Consider the following 18,073-nt stretch of genomic DNA (forward strand, 5'->3'; position numbering starts at 1 on the left):
TGTATATTTTTACGGGCATATAAAATATTTGAGTAAATGTACTGTGGATACCACAGTGGTGAAATCTTGACACTATATTTAATATGTAGCCATTCTATCATTATCCTAGAATGATAGCATCTGGATCAGACGGTCTCCTAGTTTATTCTCTTTCAAAAAGAATGTCCATGAGCATCTTTTAAATTGTTTGTCACAGCGATAATCATAATGTCACAGCGATAGGTATATCTATACATATAGATATGTATATATTAGGTTTGTTGGTTATATATATGATTATATATTTAATAAATTTATGTTAATAATACATTATTAATTTAATATTTTGTTTAAATTTCCGCATCCGTGAATTTTGTTTTCCTGGAAGGTTGGCTGGTAGGAATGCTTTTAGCATTAAGTCCACCTTTTGTACGATTATGTCTTGTGGTCAATAAAGTTTATTAAATAAATAAATATAGTTTATTTGTTTATTTCAGCACGTATAGAATTCGTATTATATGTACTTACTAGTTTAAAAAAAGTAACCCAATGATATTCGAGAAGTTGCTGGATATGTTTATTTATCTTGAAGGGCACAAATAGCTTATATTAAAACGTAATAAAATCGAAAAGATCGCTGTATTCGTTACCCACGGTCTCCTCAACGATAACTGAAACGAATCCTGCGAGCCCAACACAAAATAGCTAGTCCTGTACACTGTTCAGAAGTTCCTCTCATATATCTGTCATTTCCTTCGCCAGATCAGCTTCTAGAACACCTTAACACTTTAATTTCATTTGAATTACTCTGTGCCACGTTTTCTTGAAATCGGTTAACCGAAAGTTCCCTTCATTTGTTACCCTTATGTGGTGGGTGGATTATTTTAACCGACTTCAAAAAAAGAGGAGGTTCTCAATTCGTCTGTATGTTTTTTTTGTATGTATGTTACGCGATAACTCCGGTATTAGTGAACCGATTTTCATGATTCTTTTTTTGTTGGAAAGGGGGTATTTCCATAGTGGTCCCATTTCATTTTCAAGAAAATATTCCACCTCTAAGGGTGGTAAACTAGGGGATGAATGACTTTTGAGGTCGGTTTTTTTAACCCTAGGTTAGGTTATTTGTCAAATTCGAATGCGACCGACCACTACAGAGCTCTGTAGTGGAGATTTGAAGAAAATATTCGGAATCGAGAATGTTGAGTGTTGCACTTTATATAGAAAGGTATAAAAATTCAAAAATTATTAGGAAAAAAAAAACTAAATTAATTTAGTGATGCTAGAGGTTTTAAATACGGGCCATTAGCTACGCGATTTCTGCGGAAGGAGTAGCTACCGCTTTTTTAACAAAAAAATCATCGTAATCGATTCACAAATCGTTGGTTGGCATCGTTGGATTGTATATACAAATGTTACAGGCTCATTTCATTTCACTTCATATTTCCTTACACACCCTGGCTTTTACCTATTCTTTATTTATTTATATTCGGGAATTCAACAGCTCAAGTGGCATTGATGCAGTCACAGTAAACAAAGATACACAGCAGAGAGCCTTTACAAACTTCCTCGACTATTCTAAATGTATCAGTACTTCACAGTACTATAACAAAAATTAAATAAATAAATAACAAATTAGATGGCAAAGCAAGGTTAGGAGATCAAAGTGTGTCCATACATGTGGGTGTGTATGTGTTACTCACGTGTGTGTGTAAGATGTGTGTTTGCGGGCGCGCTCGCGTGTTGTATGTCTGTGCGTGTGTGTGCATACTTGTATATTATAAATACTATGTGTTTGTACTACTATTACTCAGCATGTTTTTATTACTTTTTTTTAATTTGCCTTAGTATTACAAAATGGGTCCAGCCGCGAAATTCTTTGTTATACTGTCTTGAAATACGAGAAGTAATAGAATTTTTGCCATAATTTGTCCGATGCGCAGGTGGACAAATCATTACGGTGTGGCTAAGGGAGGTGTTAAAGTTTATAGTTTTTCTATAGTTCTTAAAGTAATACATCCATTTTAACACCCTTTAATTTAAAATAAATAGAGTTTTGCCATCTCTCTTTATAAGACACGAGTTTCAGAAAGTAAGGCATCGAAATGTCCCCCCCTTTAAGTCGGTCTATAGTGTTGTGATAAAAACGCAAATGCGACATAGTAATACGTGTAAACAATTGAAAGTATGTCGGTCATACTGACATCACCAACATATTTAAAGATATTAATAATAAATATACATTTCAATTTAAGGAATATCTCTCCCTCTAAGTTCAAACCCTGAAATATTGCTCAATTCTCCCATATTTTCATATCCAGTCAACTCACTGAACCAAAACCTTTCCTTTGTTCTAGTCTGGCACACCATCTGACAGTGAAACGGCTAACTTTCCGACGGCAGGTGGAAGACAAAGAAATGTTATTAGCAAGCTGCGGCAGCGACAACCTCGTCAGGATTCACACTGTTACTAATTCGTGTTGATTTCAATATAGATATTTTAAATTATGCAGTGCGACTTTCTCTACGTCCCGTAAATAAATAAAAGTTAAATATGGACGATTCTATAACAATAAAGGATTTTTTTAAATATATACAGTTCACTATAAGTCTCAAGGGAATCACACACATCTAATTAACACGCTTCAAACGATCAGAATCTCAAAAGTCAGAAGGTCAAAAGAGCTCCTATATCCGTGCAATCCGTCCCCAAAACGCACCGATTCCCATTAAGTTATTCTGAGGCCGACACTATACGGTCGATAGCTTTTCATTCATGTGAAAACATGGTATAAAGAAATCATCCAAAGCTTTACAAATATTTACCCTTCTGTAACCACAACATCCCATTTTCATCCTAATGCAATATTATGGATAACTTTATATCTTAAGATATTGAGTCATACGTCATATCGTGTATAACAAGTCATATCGTGTATAACACGTCTTATCGTGTATAACACGTCATATCGTGTATAACACGTCATATCGTGTATAACACGTCTTATCGTGCATAACACGTCATATCGTGTATAACACAGCGCATCCCCCCTTTACGAGGGCCAAGCTTGCGGTGGTTTACCCATTACTGCCATATCTGAAGACGTACGATCCTGCGCAACTCTATAAAAAGCGAACACCACTAATCGGATGTAGGTATGTCTACTTTTTTTTATAAAATAATGTAATAACTCATTGATATAAGCTACAACAGTCAAGATGTACTGCTACAACGAAAATATATTGTTCTTCTGAATTTGCTATAGGTGGACCATGTCATCGATATTGTGCGGAAATAATTTATCTGTCCTCCGCTACTTTTTAAGGTATGTATGAATATGTGTGTGTAGTTTTCTGTTTATGTACGCGCGCGCGCTTGCTTACATGTGCGAGAAAGGATTTCTGACAATTTTAATAATGAAACAAAAATTTCTAGTAGCAGTACAGCTCCTTGTGAAAGAGTTCGTCGAGGGAAGTACTACCACCTTACTTGTTTCTGCCGCCAAGCAGTAATGTATTACTGCGTTCCGGTTTCCAAGGGTAAACGTGCTGGCGAAATTACAGGCACATGGGACTTGTCAACTTATGTCTCAGGGTGACGGCCGCAGTTCCAGTGCCTCTGATATCTTTGCGATTTAAAGCTCTGAGTGGCACTGCAACTGTTATGGACAGACGTGTCGCTTACCGTCAGGCGCACGACTTGTTCGTCCCGTCACTTGATATCGTAAAAGAAACGGTGTCTATTTAGTGATAGTGATAAGATAACACAACAACAACAACAACAGACAAATCGTATCAAATTCTGTTTTATTAGCAGTCCAACTGCAGGACACATTGTTTAAATGTGTCTATTAACATTTTTTAATTACCACAGTTTGTTACGAGGACGATGTGTAACAAAATCGTTCAAACTAGTTCTTACCCTTAAGGTAAATGAAAAAAAAAACAAAATAAACGCACATACTATATTTACAACATAACACACAATAAAATATCATAGAATATAATTATGTTTTACTATGGAAGCATACAATCTCAAAAAATATAAAGATTTTTATTTGAGTGCAAATAAACAAATATTTGAAAAAGCGCACGCAACCTTGTTCACAATCACTTACATTCCGTTTTATCACAATTTCTTTTTCCGTAAATCACAGACAATATTTTACAAAATCCCTGTATACTGTCTTTTTTAATTTTATTTCTCTTAAATTAAAAATAATCATAATGTGCCAGATAAGCACAGCAACTGGTCTCAAACTAGGGACCACCTCATCTATCACCCACGATACTCACCGTTGAGAATGAATAGGAGTGTATTGATAATACATGGGTCATATTTCATGTGTTCTTAAATACAGTCCTCTGCAGCCGAGCCGTGACCCCGTATCACTATCAATCGTGAACTCGTGAGTTCAATGACTCTTCCAAACCAAAACCGGTTGTGCAAATGTTTGTATTACCGACTTTAGGATATTTCCTACCGCCTGCTAGCGGTCGCGCAAAAACTACAGATGTCTTGACTCCATGCAGAGTTATCTGTTAATTATTGGTATCGAATGACATACGTGGCACAGCTGGACACGGGACTTCTTTAAGAGTTATATTGTTCAAATGGAAACAACAAAATATGAATACGTTTTCTAAATTATTACCTGTTCATTTTAACAAACAATCACAGTGACTGACTATCGAAAACAATTATGTATTCCGTGATGTTTTGACCTTCAAGCAATAGATTATCGCTCGCCGCGCTTGTGTTGGCCACGGGGCATGACAATGAAACACTAAATGCCCTTCTTAGTGTCACCTTTGGACTTGATCTTTTTTAAGAAATAACGTTTGAGGCCGAACTTTTTCTTCTTTTTCACTTCCGAGGTGTCGCTGACGATAGTGGAGGTCGTGTGGAGATCGTTCCCGGACTCGATGTAGTCCGCGTAGCGATTGAGGTGGTTCTCGGACGCACTACGGATGGCGGGGGGGAGGCGTAACAGGTGCGTCTGAGACATGCCGGTCATCGCTCCGGAACTAATTTCGGTGATGCTCAGGCCGGACGACAGGTTGGATGAGTACCCATTAAGTCTATAACAAAGGTTTTTTATGCATATCTCACGATACATGAATTCATAAATTAATATATTAATGAATTCCTAAATTTCATTTTGTGCAAGTTACTTTAGCTTGTTCTGTTATAATTATCGTTACAATATAATTTTTTATATGGCAATAAACAATATTCATTCATCAAACACTTTGAAAGAAATATGGCTTTCTCAATAGAGAAAACAATTTTACTTGTAAAGTTTTTTCTACACAAACAGCATATTATTTGATCAATCACAGAATTAATAAAACACATAAACGCAATAGAGTATAAAAGGTAAACACCAACCTGTGCGGCGAGTGCACCTCCCTAGCTTCGAGTGAGCAAGCCAGGCGTTCCCAGAAGTCATACGAGGCCTTGTTCCCGGATGGAGTGAAATATAGCTTGAGATAAAAGCGGACCTGCCGCGGCAGCGGGCAGTTGCGATATATCACCGGGAGTATCTTTGGTTTCCGCGTTTCTGTCAAAGATGTCAATAATAATTGCAAATATCTCATATTGGTTATTCGTAAATTAAGAATATTAATTGGGAAGGACCTAAAGACATCGGCTCAACGTTTTGGAGACAGCCCTTTGTATCAATAAATAAATTGTATATCGATTTCATAGGAAATGAAACTATTTTTTTTTTATCTAAAAAGAGTATATTCGTTTTTTCAAACAATTCAACATTTTGAACCCTTCACAGGCCCCATGGTCACGGCAGACAATAAAAATAAAATGTAATTGTTTTATTACATATTGCGAGGAGTTGTTTCGACAGATGGAGTAAGGCGACAACCAAATGGTGGCAACAACACATACTCTTTCAGTGAGAATCAATTGAAATGACAGTAGTCTGTTCAGACGGACTAGTCACAATACATTACCAACCCGAAACGTCATCATGCGCCTTTTAATGCATTGACGTTAAAACCTGAATTAGGTAATGTATCTTATACATGATGTTCACATAATATTACCAAAGCATGTACTCACCAATACCAACGGCCTGTGCGTAATCCATGTAAAAATTATTAGCAGGACTGTCGAGAAAGTCCGGAGAATATACCAGAATGATACGCCGGCACCTGTCGGACGAAATGAGTCGTGATACTGGCGCAAACGTCGTTGAATAGTCAGGAAGAAGGTTGTCTTCTGTGCATAGCTGAAAAGGTGATGATTTGTAGTAACTATTGGAAGTGAAGTCTGTCCATTAATTTAAGATTTCTCTATCAGATAAAAGGTCATGGGTTCAGTTGATTGTAAGTGAAATTTAATAGTAATTATGACTATATTCATATTTCTGTTGATATTAGGCCTTTAAGTTCTGCAACACGAAAAGGGCCGAACTATACTGTTTAAAAAAAGAATTAAGAGAATAAGTGTTTGGTATCTTGTTTTCAAACAAAATTGAAAAGTTACAATATAAACAAATAAACAGTGCTTGTCAATATTGGCATAATTTTCTAATTTATATAGCTGCAGTGATAATAATACACAAATGACACTAGAAAAGTCACCATAATAGTCACACTAGATCCTGAATATTAGCGAAAAGCTAGGGCACCCGAAAAATACTGATATGCACTTTATACAATCCAATCTTACAACGGAATTTCTACGCGAACCAATCCAAATCTGTTGATGTTTCTGATAGTTTTAAATTTCATGGAACTAATGAGAATAATCATGACATGTTCAATTATTCCACATGGAACGAATAAACAACCAATTTTCACTTCTTCAACTGGACATTAAATTTCCTAATGGAACATCTAGAAGTTTAACTATCCACCAGTAACTTTCTCTATATCAAAAATGTAAATGTTTTTAGTAAATTAAGGAAAGCTTACATTGTAACCTTTCTCCTTCATCCTGATCAGCATTTCATCAACAAAGTCCTTGTCTTCCAGTGCATACAACACATATCCATGGTAGAACTGGGGTGCGCCATGAATCTTATCATCAAATGTTATTATGTTTTCTTCTATATCCTCATCATATGGGACGACTGACATATCTTCTCGTTTGGCAATGATGTTGTTGGGAAATGGTTTTGGCTGGTTAACTGAATAGAAAATGCATTTAAATGTAATTGTGTGACATAAAGGCAATTGCAAAAATGCATTGTGTAATTGCCAAATTGTCTGTAGTTTCTCTTATTTAAACTAATTTTCTCTTTGGATCTAACAACAACAATTAGCTTTCAATATAATTTCAAAAGTAGTTACAAATAAGATAACAAAAAAGGTATTTTTACATTAATAACAGAATTTCTTAACTGAAATTTTCTTAATTTTGCATTAACATTTAAGAAGCATATATTATAAATGGACAGATCTGGAGGAGGCCTATGCTAAGAGGCATGGTGACTTAAGAGATAGTATGTAAAAATTTAAAATACAAAGTAAAATTGTAATGTAAAAATATCTCTAACTATGCTTAAAAAGGCTATATAATAATAATATTATAAATGCTAACCAACAAGTTGCCCATTGCTCCACAAATCCATAAAATCATCGAACACATCATATCTGTCGATCCTTTGCACATAATCGAGGAGACGACCGACTGTTGCCGTGCCATCTGCACGTCTCGCCCAGTAACTTATCACTTTGGCAGTCTTGTTTGACTCAAACGAGTTTGTTATTTCTGTAGATATGTTTAGTAAACAGGCTAGACCTCGCCAGTCTCTGAAAATTTTAAATTTCTTAGCAAGGCCACAAAAGAAATATGGTGAAGTATTATGAGTTGCCAAAAAGTCTGTAAAGAGGAACACAATTGCAAAATAACTTAAGATTTGACTGTTAAAAAATATCTTTAAAAATGTTAGAAACCATCATTACATAAAGCGATACAACTGAAAATGATCAACTTTTTTTTCTTATTTCGCTTGGTATTTCGTGGTAAACGTCGTAGCCACCTACAAAGTGTTTTGACTTTTCTTCTTCTTCCTGTCCTTATGCCACAGTAGGTAGGACCAGCACAACATGTATTTTTCTTCCATTCTCCCCTATCAGCCGTCATTTTCATACTCACACCTTCTTTATCCATCTTTCACACAATCCATCCATATTTTCTTAGACCTTCCTTTCCCCTTATATCCCTCCACATTCATACCTAACTTGTTTTTATAATGGGGAAACTGATGTACTACTCTTAAACAAAATATTATCCTGTTCCTATTATACACCATATTATTATTACTATTGTCCATTTCTAAGACACAATTTTTTCTATTAATTTTTTTTTGGTATGTACTTGTATTATATTTTTCTATTATTCATATGCAGTGAATAAAACTATAATAGACTTTACAATGTTTCTGAAAAATCATAAACAAGCTTAGTGTTACACTTGTATATAAAGAATTTATACTTGTAAGACGACTATGAGAACACCTCACTAAGAATTTCGCAACATGATTTTCCTGCTCATTGGGTCTAATTATAAGGTATATCCTACCTTATTACATAACTTATTAAATAGATAATTGAGGCGACATGTTCGACATGATAGACGTAACAGGTATCATGTAAAAATTGGAACGTTTTGATAGCGTTTTTGATATTAGACTAAATTCACCTGTAGAAACAATAGTTCCATATGTTTATCCCGTTTGATATTGATTTAAATCTTCCGAATTATGGAAGAAAAATAACTAAAAAAAGAAGATGAGATACACAAGACAATCACCTCGGAAGTTTGTCAGGGCCCTCACTGAGCAGTAATTTCTGTGAATCCAACAAATACGAGAGCGCCTGTTGCGCCTCGTACGTGAGTGAACTCAGTTGCACTTGGCTAAAATTCACTTCGCTACCCTCCATTTTATCACCACTGTGTCACGTAAATGCCATTGATACACAATTTTTTATGTACTTCTAGATTTCCACAGCGAATTGTGTAAAAAATACATAAGAAATCAACATAGCTATTCTTCTTTTAAATATTATGGCCCCATCGAAATACTCGATGATTCCGGCAAAGTCAAGTAACAATTGCTCTATTACACATAGAAATCAACATACGATCGCTATGATATTTATATAATTTTATAAAAACTGACACTGGCCCGCAATCACAAACACAGAACACATCGTATCATTGTGGAATGATTATGGAATTGAATTAACTGACGTTTGATTGACCGAACGAGTAGACTGGGAACGAAATCATTATTAATACCACAGATAATATATTACTGAATGAAATTAGTCACAAAATACAACTTCACCACACATTTCTTAAAACAGATGGCGTTACGTAGTTTTTTTTTTAATTTATTGGGCGTTGGCTACGTGGACATCACCTCAAAACGTCAACAATGTAATTGAAAGTGAATGATCTAAACTTAATAAAATGAAAAAAGTCGTTACGTTACGCATTATTTTACTCGATTGCGGAAGACGAGCTTTATCATGATATCAAAATCATCATTGATGATAAATAATTACGAATAGTGGACAGCACTTTCTGAGAAGCTCCATTGGCGCGAATTATTAAAAAAGGATAACCAGATAACCCAGTGTAAACTTTTAACTTCCCGAACGAACTGTAAATACCTAGTTTATAAACGTACCCAACAGATGCGTGCCTTTTGAAACTGTATTGCCATCAAGATGATTGGATCGTATTCTAGAACTCTACTTAATGCTCAAGTCAGGATTTGAGTATGATTTAAAGCACTCGAAATCATACTCAAGTCCCTGCCATTAAGGTCGTATTTCCAGTGCTTGAAATCATACTCTGATCCTGACTTGAGCAATGAGTAGAGTTCTGGAATATGACCTCAAAGTGTCGTATTCCAGAACTGTACTCGATGCTCAAGTCAGGATTTGAGCAGACTTTAGTATGATTTCAAGCACTGGAAATACGACCCTGATTTTTTAAGGTAATAAACTTGAGTGAGTATAAAAGAAATTGAAGTAAGTGTATAAAAAGGTATAAAAGTCTACACATGGTCTACACTGTCATTTATTGTGGAGATTTATCAACAAATGACGATTTATAGCAAACAAAAGTTGTCCGAAAAAGAAGTCTAAAACATCGCTTTCCTCTCTGTAACTTATATTTGCAATCAGTATAAGTCATAAGAGGGAGTCATCACACTTATTAACGCGGAATCGGCTTGAGCTTAATGCTCTAGTGATGTAGAATCTGATGGCACTGCAAAATTTAGATTTATAGTAGATAGACAATGTCAATAGAATGGGAAAGCATGCATTTGACACTTTTTTTCTTTCTTGGCTTTTCGCGGTTAGCGTTATATATTTTAATTCACCAGAATTTATCTATCCTCGCCCTTTCAATAATTGAACAAAACAGTATGTCTATTATTGGTAATATTATAACATTCAGCCATTGACTTACAAATAAATGGACGACGGGTCTAATACAAAAACCACGAAAAAAATGTCCCAAGTCAACCTATTCGAAATTTAAATTGTAATGTCAAAATAATTGTAAGTCAATGCATTCAGCCTATAAAGGTTCCACTACATGACACAAAAAAGTGAAATTTGTGAATTAACATTTTTATAGTAACGACATTGACTTACAATTATAAACGATAGTTTGTTAGAAGGACGATGTGTAACAAAATAATTAATCAAAGTAGTTATTATAAGGTAAATCAAACACTAAATAAATAAACATAAACTATATTTACAAGATAGAATACACAATACCTATTAACAACATATAACTCTATCTTACTACAGAAACATACAATCTCAAAAATATATTTTGATATATTTTTATATAAAAAAACTTGGAATGCTATTTGTGTTAAATAATATGCAATTTAAATGTGTTCAATAATGTAAATTACATTGTATTTTAGAAAATCCCTGTATTCTGTGCTTATAAATTATCTGTTTCTTTTGATTTAAAAATAAATATGCCAGATAAACACACTGACTGGTTTCGAACTAGAGAACATCTATGAGTACTACAGCAACGAAATTGACTCCAGAGCGGATTGAACACCCAAACCTGAACCAATACAAAAAAATTATTTCACATTTTGGTCAAAACCGAATCTGGGTCTACTTTATGTAGCACTCACAATGCTCACCGTTGAGTTACCAAGATCTTCACATTAAAGCCCTATATGTTGTTGTTGACATTGGATATTTTAGATTTTTTTGGTAATGCTTTTGCTGAGGTGTGTTCTTAAACACAGTCCTCTGCAGCTGAGCCAATAAAAACCCTTCCACACAATTGTTGTATTATTAAATTACTCTACTGTCTTTTTTATTATAAATATTGCATATCTCATAAAGAATGTTATAAATATTCAATCCAATGAGAATTTAGCTGCTCATTTAGAAAACAAGTCATCATAATTTGGCAAGATAATATAATGAAGACGATTCTTTTCAATATTTTTTTAAAATCTCTATTTAACGTTGTTATTTCTATTTATTTTCCAATTTAACATCTATATTTTGCTTATTTACAAACAACACACTGCGCAGCTTGAGCAATTTATTTTTAAATTTAGGTTTTTCATTTTAAATCTACTGGTTCAGATTGACCTTCTGTCCAAAAGCCAAGTTTAACCAAAAACATCTATTTGGGGCGTACGTTTTTGACTTGCTCCACGATTGGAAAAATAAAGAATGTATGTCAAGATTGCAGCAAGAGGATTTCCAGTCTCCGCCTACCGCAGTGGGCAGGCATGATAGCGCATATCAAAATAATTATGCATGTTTGTTCTAACATCGAATGGAGTTATTGTCTATTAAAAACAATTAATTACAACTTTTAAAATCTCGCCTGCTTACTGTCGAAGATAAGACAGTACACTGTTTGTATTTTATTTAGTTAATAATATAATACCACTGCAATGTTTGTTTACGTTGTAATTGCTTCTGTGGTATATTTAAATCTATCACTAACTACCTATGGTAAACCCTAAAGATTAAACCAACTGACCGGTTTAACATGCCAAAATAAACTGAGTTTACTAACTCTTCCAAACCAAAACCGGTCATGCCAATGCTTGTATTATCGACTTAGGATATTTCCCACAGTCTGCTAGCAATCGCGCAATTTCTAAGGCGTTTCACGCCCCTATATAATCTTATGTATCTAAATTGAGGGCTCGAGTTTTCAGCTACAAATGTTTTGACTCCACGCAGAGTTATCTGTTCATTATTGGTATCGAATGAGAGGTCTCCTTTAATTTAATTCTATAAGAATTGACTTTGTAATATTTGTTTCTATAATAATTTAACTGTTTAAAATTTTATTGTGTAAAACTTAATTATTACTAACATTAATATTTAAGTGATATTGTCGAGTTGCGGACACCAGCCCGTTACACCAAGTACCAATTAGCACTATGGGTTCAAGTGACTTCAAATGAACTATTAAATTATTATTTAAGAGTTATATTGTTCGTATGGAAATAATTATTATTACGTTTTCTTTCTTATTATCTGTTCAATTTAATACACAATCACAGTGTTTCACAGAAGTGGTTATCAAAAACGATTAAGTACTTAATCCATAATGTTTTGACCTTCATTGAATAAACAGATAATCGCCGCGCGAAGTTAGTGTTGGCCACGGGGCCAATATTTGTGGTAAAATTGTATATACATATACGTATATATATATTTACATAACAATATCCATCTCAAATGACGTCAACCACTAAATGCCCTTCTTAGATTCACCGTTGGACTTGATCTTCTTTAAGAAATAACGTTTGAGGCTAAACTTTTTCTTCTTTTTCACTCCTGAGGTGTCGCTGACGATAGTGGAGGATGTGTGGAGATCGTCCCCGGACTCTGTGGAGTCTGCGTAGCGGTTGAGGTGGTTCTCAGACGCACTGCGGATGGCGGGGGGTAGGCGTAGCAGGTGCGCCTGAGACATATCGGACATCGCTCCGGAACTAAGCTCAGTGATGCTCAGGCCGGACGACAGGTTGGATGAGTTGCCGTTTAGTCTGTAACATAGGCTTTTTACGTATATCTCACGATACAACTACATGAATTCCTAATTAATATATTAATATTAATCATTCCTAAATTTCATTTTCTACAAATTACTACTTAGCAATAAGGCCGCCTCTAGTACATTAGCTTATTCTGTTATCATTTTCGTTATACTATAATTTTTAACATGACAATAAAAAATATTTCATTTATCATCAAACACTGCAAAGAAAGTACTTTCTCTATAGCGAAAAGAATTTAGCACGTAAAGTTTTTCTACATAAACAGCATACTATTGCATCAATCATAGAATTAAACATAAAATAATGAACCACAGAATAAAACACATTGTGATACAGCAATAGGCTAAAACACCAACCTGCGCGGCGAGTGCACCTCCCGAGCTTCGAGTGAGCAAGCCAGGCGTTCCCAGAAGTCGTACGAGGACTTGTTCCCGGGCGGAGTGAAATATAACTTGTGATAAAAGCTGACCTGCCGCGGCAGCGGGCAGTTGCGATACATCACCGGGATTATCTTTGGTTTCTTCGTTGCTGTCAAGAGTGGTAATAATAATTGATTGACAAGTAAAGTCTCCAAAGATACAGGGTCATCTGGTTTCGGAAGATTTGTTTAAAGTATTTATGTAACTGCATTTTATATTGATAAATAAATCGTAATTGTGATATTGTCGAATTTATTACATATTGCCAATGCGTGACGCTGAGAGACGATGTAGAGAGCAGCCAAATGATGGCCAAGAATGGGTTCCAGAAATATACGCCATCTTAGGCCGTATATGGGTGACACTAGTGCTGAATCATAGAGGACGGTACCAACTACAGAAGGCCTGTACCCAGTAGTGAGTCGCTTTCTGAATCAAGATGATGATGAAATAGGTGAACAAATGCTCTAGTAGTCTGTTTAGACTAGTCACAATGCATTACTCGCCCGAAACGTCATGCGTTTTTCAGAGCATCGAGGAAAAAACCTTAGAAAGCACATTACGTTAATATTACCAAAAGAATATACTCACCGATACCTACGGCCTGCGCGTAATCCATGTAAAAATTATTGGCCGGGCTGTCGAGAAAATCCGGAGAGTACACCAGAATGATGCGGCGACACCTGTCGGACGAAATGAGTTGTGATACCGGCGCAAACGTTGTTGAATAGTCAGGAAGGAGATTGTCTTCTGTGCATAGCTGAAATGGTGATGTCTTTTTAGTCACCATTCAAAATAAAGTTTATCACTAATTTTAATTGTTTTGTTTCCTTCTTAATAAATAATTAAGCCTTCTCTATCAGGAAGGTCATGAGTTCAATTGATTTGAGAGTGAAATTTCGTAGAAGTTAAGACTTCATTTATGTTTGTGTTGATATGAGGTTTTTAAACATGTGCAATGCAACAAGAGTCAAACATTATAATACAATAAGGTATGAATTAAGAGAAGTGTTTGTTATCTTGTATTTAAACAAAATTGCAGAGATAAGTCGAGTTTATAAACAGCCCATGTCAATATTGTCACAAAAAGGGATTTCCAGTTTATATAATATAAAGAAAAAACAATGGGTTCTTTATTTGTTATTACCATAACATGAATTGATTTTGTGTTTATCAGCGAGAAAAGATCACAAGGACATCATGTTGTTGCAACTGAAAAGAATACTAAAGCATTTTTTAAAGTAGTTTTGTCAAACATTGTCCTAACAAACATCCAGTCCCCAGAGAATAAATAGCTCCAGTGATTGTGATATAAAAATAAATGGTCATTTGAATATTAGCCGAAAGGATGTTTTCCCTTGCTGTTTAACACAAAAAAGGACCTATTAACTGAACATGTTAGGAACATTACGAAATTTAACCATTTAATAGTGATTAACATTGACTATCTCAAGAAGCTTAACCGTTTTTAGTAAATCAAGTAATGCTTACGTTGTAACCTTTCTCCTTCATCCTGATCATCATTTCATCAACAAAGTCCTTGTCCTCTAGTGCATACAACACATACCCATGGTAGAACTGGGGTCCACCATAAATTACATCATCAAATGTTAATATGTCGTTTTCAGTATTTGAGTCATCTGGAGCAACTGACATGTCCTCTCGTTTGGCAATGATGTTGTTGGGGAATGGTTGTGGCTGGTTAACTGAATAGAAAATGTATTTGTTCTACTTATACATAATTGCAAAAATATACTTAAACATTATGAGCCTATACTGTCCTAAACATTAACATGTTAAAAAATATCCATTTATTTTTTGTGCTTTGTTTCTTCTAATAATAACAGTTAGTTTTCCACATGACTAGATAACAAAAACATAATTTATATAGCACATTTTGCACAGGATACCTATTTTAATAGCAATATTTCCTAACTGATATTACCTTGATTTGTGATTAACATTTAAGAGAAATATATTATAAATTCTAACCAACAAGTTTCCCATTGCTCCATAACTCCATAAAATCATCGAACACATCATATCTGTCAATCCTTTGCACATAATCAAGGAGACGACCGACCGTTGCAGTGCCATCTGCACGTCTCATCCAGTAACTTATCACTTTGGCAGTCTTGTTTGACTGAAATGAGTTTGTTATTTCCGTAGATATGTTTAGTAGACAGGCCAAGCCTCGCCAATCTCTGAAAATGTTACATTTGTTAGTAAGGTTACAATAAAAACATGGTGAAGTATTATGAAGCACAACTAGTGTTATAAAAAACTCGAGTCCAGGAGTATATAATTATAGACAGTATAATTTAGGACCCAACTCCATTCACCCGATTTGTCTCATAAGACAAGGGACTACAGCTCGATATATATGAGCCACTTGATTTCTATGAATAGACTTGAGTTCGATATTACTGCTCAAGCTTGGTTAATACATTTTGAGTGTTTGTTGCAAATCTGTGTTATTTTTAGTAGGCTTTTAATGACTTTTTTATTTTTAAAGATTTATTAATTTATGTACCACTTTTGGACAAAACATTACCTGGTTTCTATTGTACCCTCTCCATATTGTACTCAGTGCAGTTGGTATATTGATATCAAGTCTATTCTTAAGACTCTTTTTAATATATACATATTTTTTTTCAACAATATAATACATACAAGTATGTATTAAATTCCTGTTATTTAAAATGCAGTGAGTAAAATTAACATTAGACATTTATTAAAATGTTTATGAAAAACAATAAACAATTGTGTTGTTATACTTAGAACTAAATTTTTATAAGAAGATTTGTTAAGACAACTATGAGAACACCTAACAAAGAATTTCACAATATGGTTTTCCTGCTCATCTCTTATCTAATTATACGGTAATGTATCACACCTTTAGATAATTGAGGCGACATGTTTGGCATGATAGACAAGACAAGTTTCATGTCAAAATTGGAATTATATTATGGCATTCCTTCTGATGACTGAGTGCTAAATTCACCAGTAGAAACATTAGTTTCACGAGTATATCCAGTTTATTAATGATTTAAAGCTTTCGAAAGCTGGAAGGAAAAGAAATAAACGAGGGAGATCAGATATCCCGCGAGAAATTACTCGTAAAACTGCATTCTAAAACATAGTACCACAGCGTAAATGCAAATGTAATGTAATGCTGTTTTTGATAAATAAACATTATTATACAAAACAATCACCTCGGAAGCTTGTCAGGGCCCTCGCTAAGCAGTAATTTCTGTGAATCCAACAAATACGAGAGCGCCTCTTGCGCCCTGAACGTGAGCGAACTCAGTTGCACTTGGCTAAAATCCACTTCGCTACCCTCCATTTTGTCACCACTGTATCACTATAATGCCATTGATGCACAGAGCTATGTTTATTGTTAGATTTCTAAATCGAGTTCTGAAATAATCACATACAATAGGTATTTTATAAATCATCAAACACTCATTTGCCAAGATGCACAAAATAATATGACGTCAGATGACGTCTCTGATCAGTGTTGCCACGGAAGAGTAAAGTAATCATTGTTGCCTTACCGCGTTGCCCACAGAGGAAGTTGCTAAACCTAATTAGAAAAGTTGCTGGATTCTACTGTTGGGTGACTTTCCGAAAAATCTGAAATATGAAATTTTAAACTGCCTTTGTGGTCGAACGGTGACATGCTGGACTGCCACGTAGAGGTCCTGGGAACGATTCCCGGGCCGGGAGAAATATTCGTATGGTCTACAATTTTTCTCTTGGGAGGTTGGGTGTAATTTGTAGTTGTCAATATGTGTGTCCACGGCACCTGCAGTTTTCCATAATATATAGCCATATTGCAAAGTATATTTAAAAAAAAATGTGGACATTTTTCCGGAAAAAATTGGAAAAATATAATTTTGTTATAATGTGTTATGCGGTTAAAAGTAAAATATTTATTTTTCTGAAAAATATGATTTTTTTTTCAAAATGGATTTTTTTCCATGACCCAATACTATTAGATTTCAAGAAATTAATTCTGGGTAAAGTTGTGAAAGTGGCTAAACAAAGAGATAAATATGAGATTGCTTTTTTAGATATATATTTTTCTTAATTTTACAATTTATAAATTCAAATAATATCATCAATATCCATGAAATCATTATCATCTTGTGATGTTGAAGGCTTAGCTTTATTTTCCGATGTGTCTTGTTAAAAGAGCTAAAAGACTTTGACTTTGGCTAAAAGATTTAGCTACCAAATTGTCGCGTTACTTTCTCAAACTCGTATCTTAAAGCACAAAATTACTGAAATGCAAAAAATGGATTGTATATACAAATTTTGCACGCTGATTTAACATCAAATTTCCTTCATATTATTATTCACACACTGGCTTTTACGTATTCTTAAATTAATGCATCCAATTTAACACCCCTGATAAGAAATTTAAAATAAATAGAAAGTTGTCCATCTCCTGAATAATCACAGTTTATAAGATTCGAGTTTGAGAAAGTAAGACGATAGGCGTCGAAACATTTTGTTTTAAAGAATAATGTGGCTAGATCCAGAATAATCGGCTGCAGTGGCAACACTGTCTCTAATCCTGATGGATGGGATGACGTTTGATTCATGCCATCGGTATCA

The 18,073-nt window shown here is 34.6% G+C and overlaps 3 protein-coding genes across 3 annotated transcripts in view; 1 reads left to right on the forward strand and 2 right to left on the reverse strand.

Moving 5' to 3' along the window:
• LOC113237284 (probable elongator complex protein 2) overlaps positions 1-2,475 on the forward strand; it is a 30,920-nt gene extending 28,445 nt beyond the window's left edge. The window contains exon 11 of the mRNA XM_026473673.1: positions 2,266-2,475. Within this exon, the coding sequence (XP_026329458.1) occupies positions 2,266-2,460 (195 nt within the window). The 3' untranslated portion in view covers positions 2,461-2,475. The remainder of the gene's footprint in view (positions 1-2,265) is intronic.
• Positions 2,476-4,376: 1,901 nt separating this feature from the next.
• Positions 4,377-9,068, reverse strand: LOC113237448 (myeloid differentiation primary response protein MyD88-like). Its single transcript, XM_026473926.1, has 6 exons — positions 8,759-9,068; positions 7,544-7,755; positions 6,916-7,130; positions 6,059-6,227; positions 5,369-5,540; positions 4,377-5,058 (listed from the first exon to the last, which is right to left on the reverse strand). The coding sequence occupies exons 1-6, from the start codon at positions 8,887-8,889 to the stop codon at positions 4,764-4,766; spliced, it is 1,194 nt and encodes a 397-aa protein (XP_026329711.1). The 5' UTR covers positions 8,890-9,068; the 3' UTR covers positions 4,377-4,763.
• Positions 9,069-11,162: 2,094 nt separating this feature from the next.
• On the reverse strand, positions 11,163-16,813 carry LOC113237295 (myeloid differentiation primary response protein MyD88-like). Its single transcript, XM_026473686.1, has 6 exons — positions 16,666-16,813; positions 15,443-15,654; positions 14,942-15,156; positions 14,042-14,210; positions 13,388-13,559; positions 11,163-13,019 (listed from the first exon to the last, which is right to left on the reverse strand). Exons 1-6 carry the CDS (start codon positions 16,794-16,796, stop codon positions 12,725-12,727), a joined length of 1,194 nt encoding a protein of 397 aa, XP_026329471.1. The 5' UTR covers positions 16,797-16,813; the 3' UTR covers positions 11,163-12,724.
• Positions 16,814-18,073: the final 1,260 nt, after the last annotated feature.

This window comes from Hyposmocoma kahamanoa, unplaced genomic scaffold (assembly GCF_003589595.1).
Source record: "Hyposmocoma kahamanoa isolate Upper Pololo Valley unplaced genomic scaffold, ASM358959v1 93, whole genome shotgun sequence".
Taxonomy (NCBI): Eukaryota; Metazoa; Arthropoda; class Insecta; order Lepidoptera; family Cosmopterigidae; genus Hyposmocoma; species Hyposmocoma kahamanoa.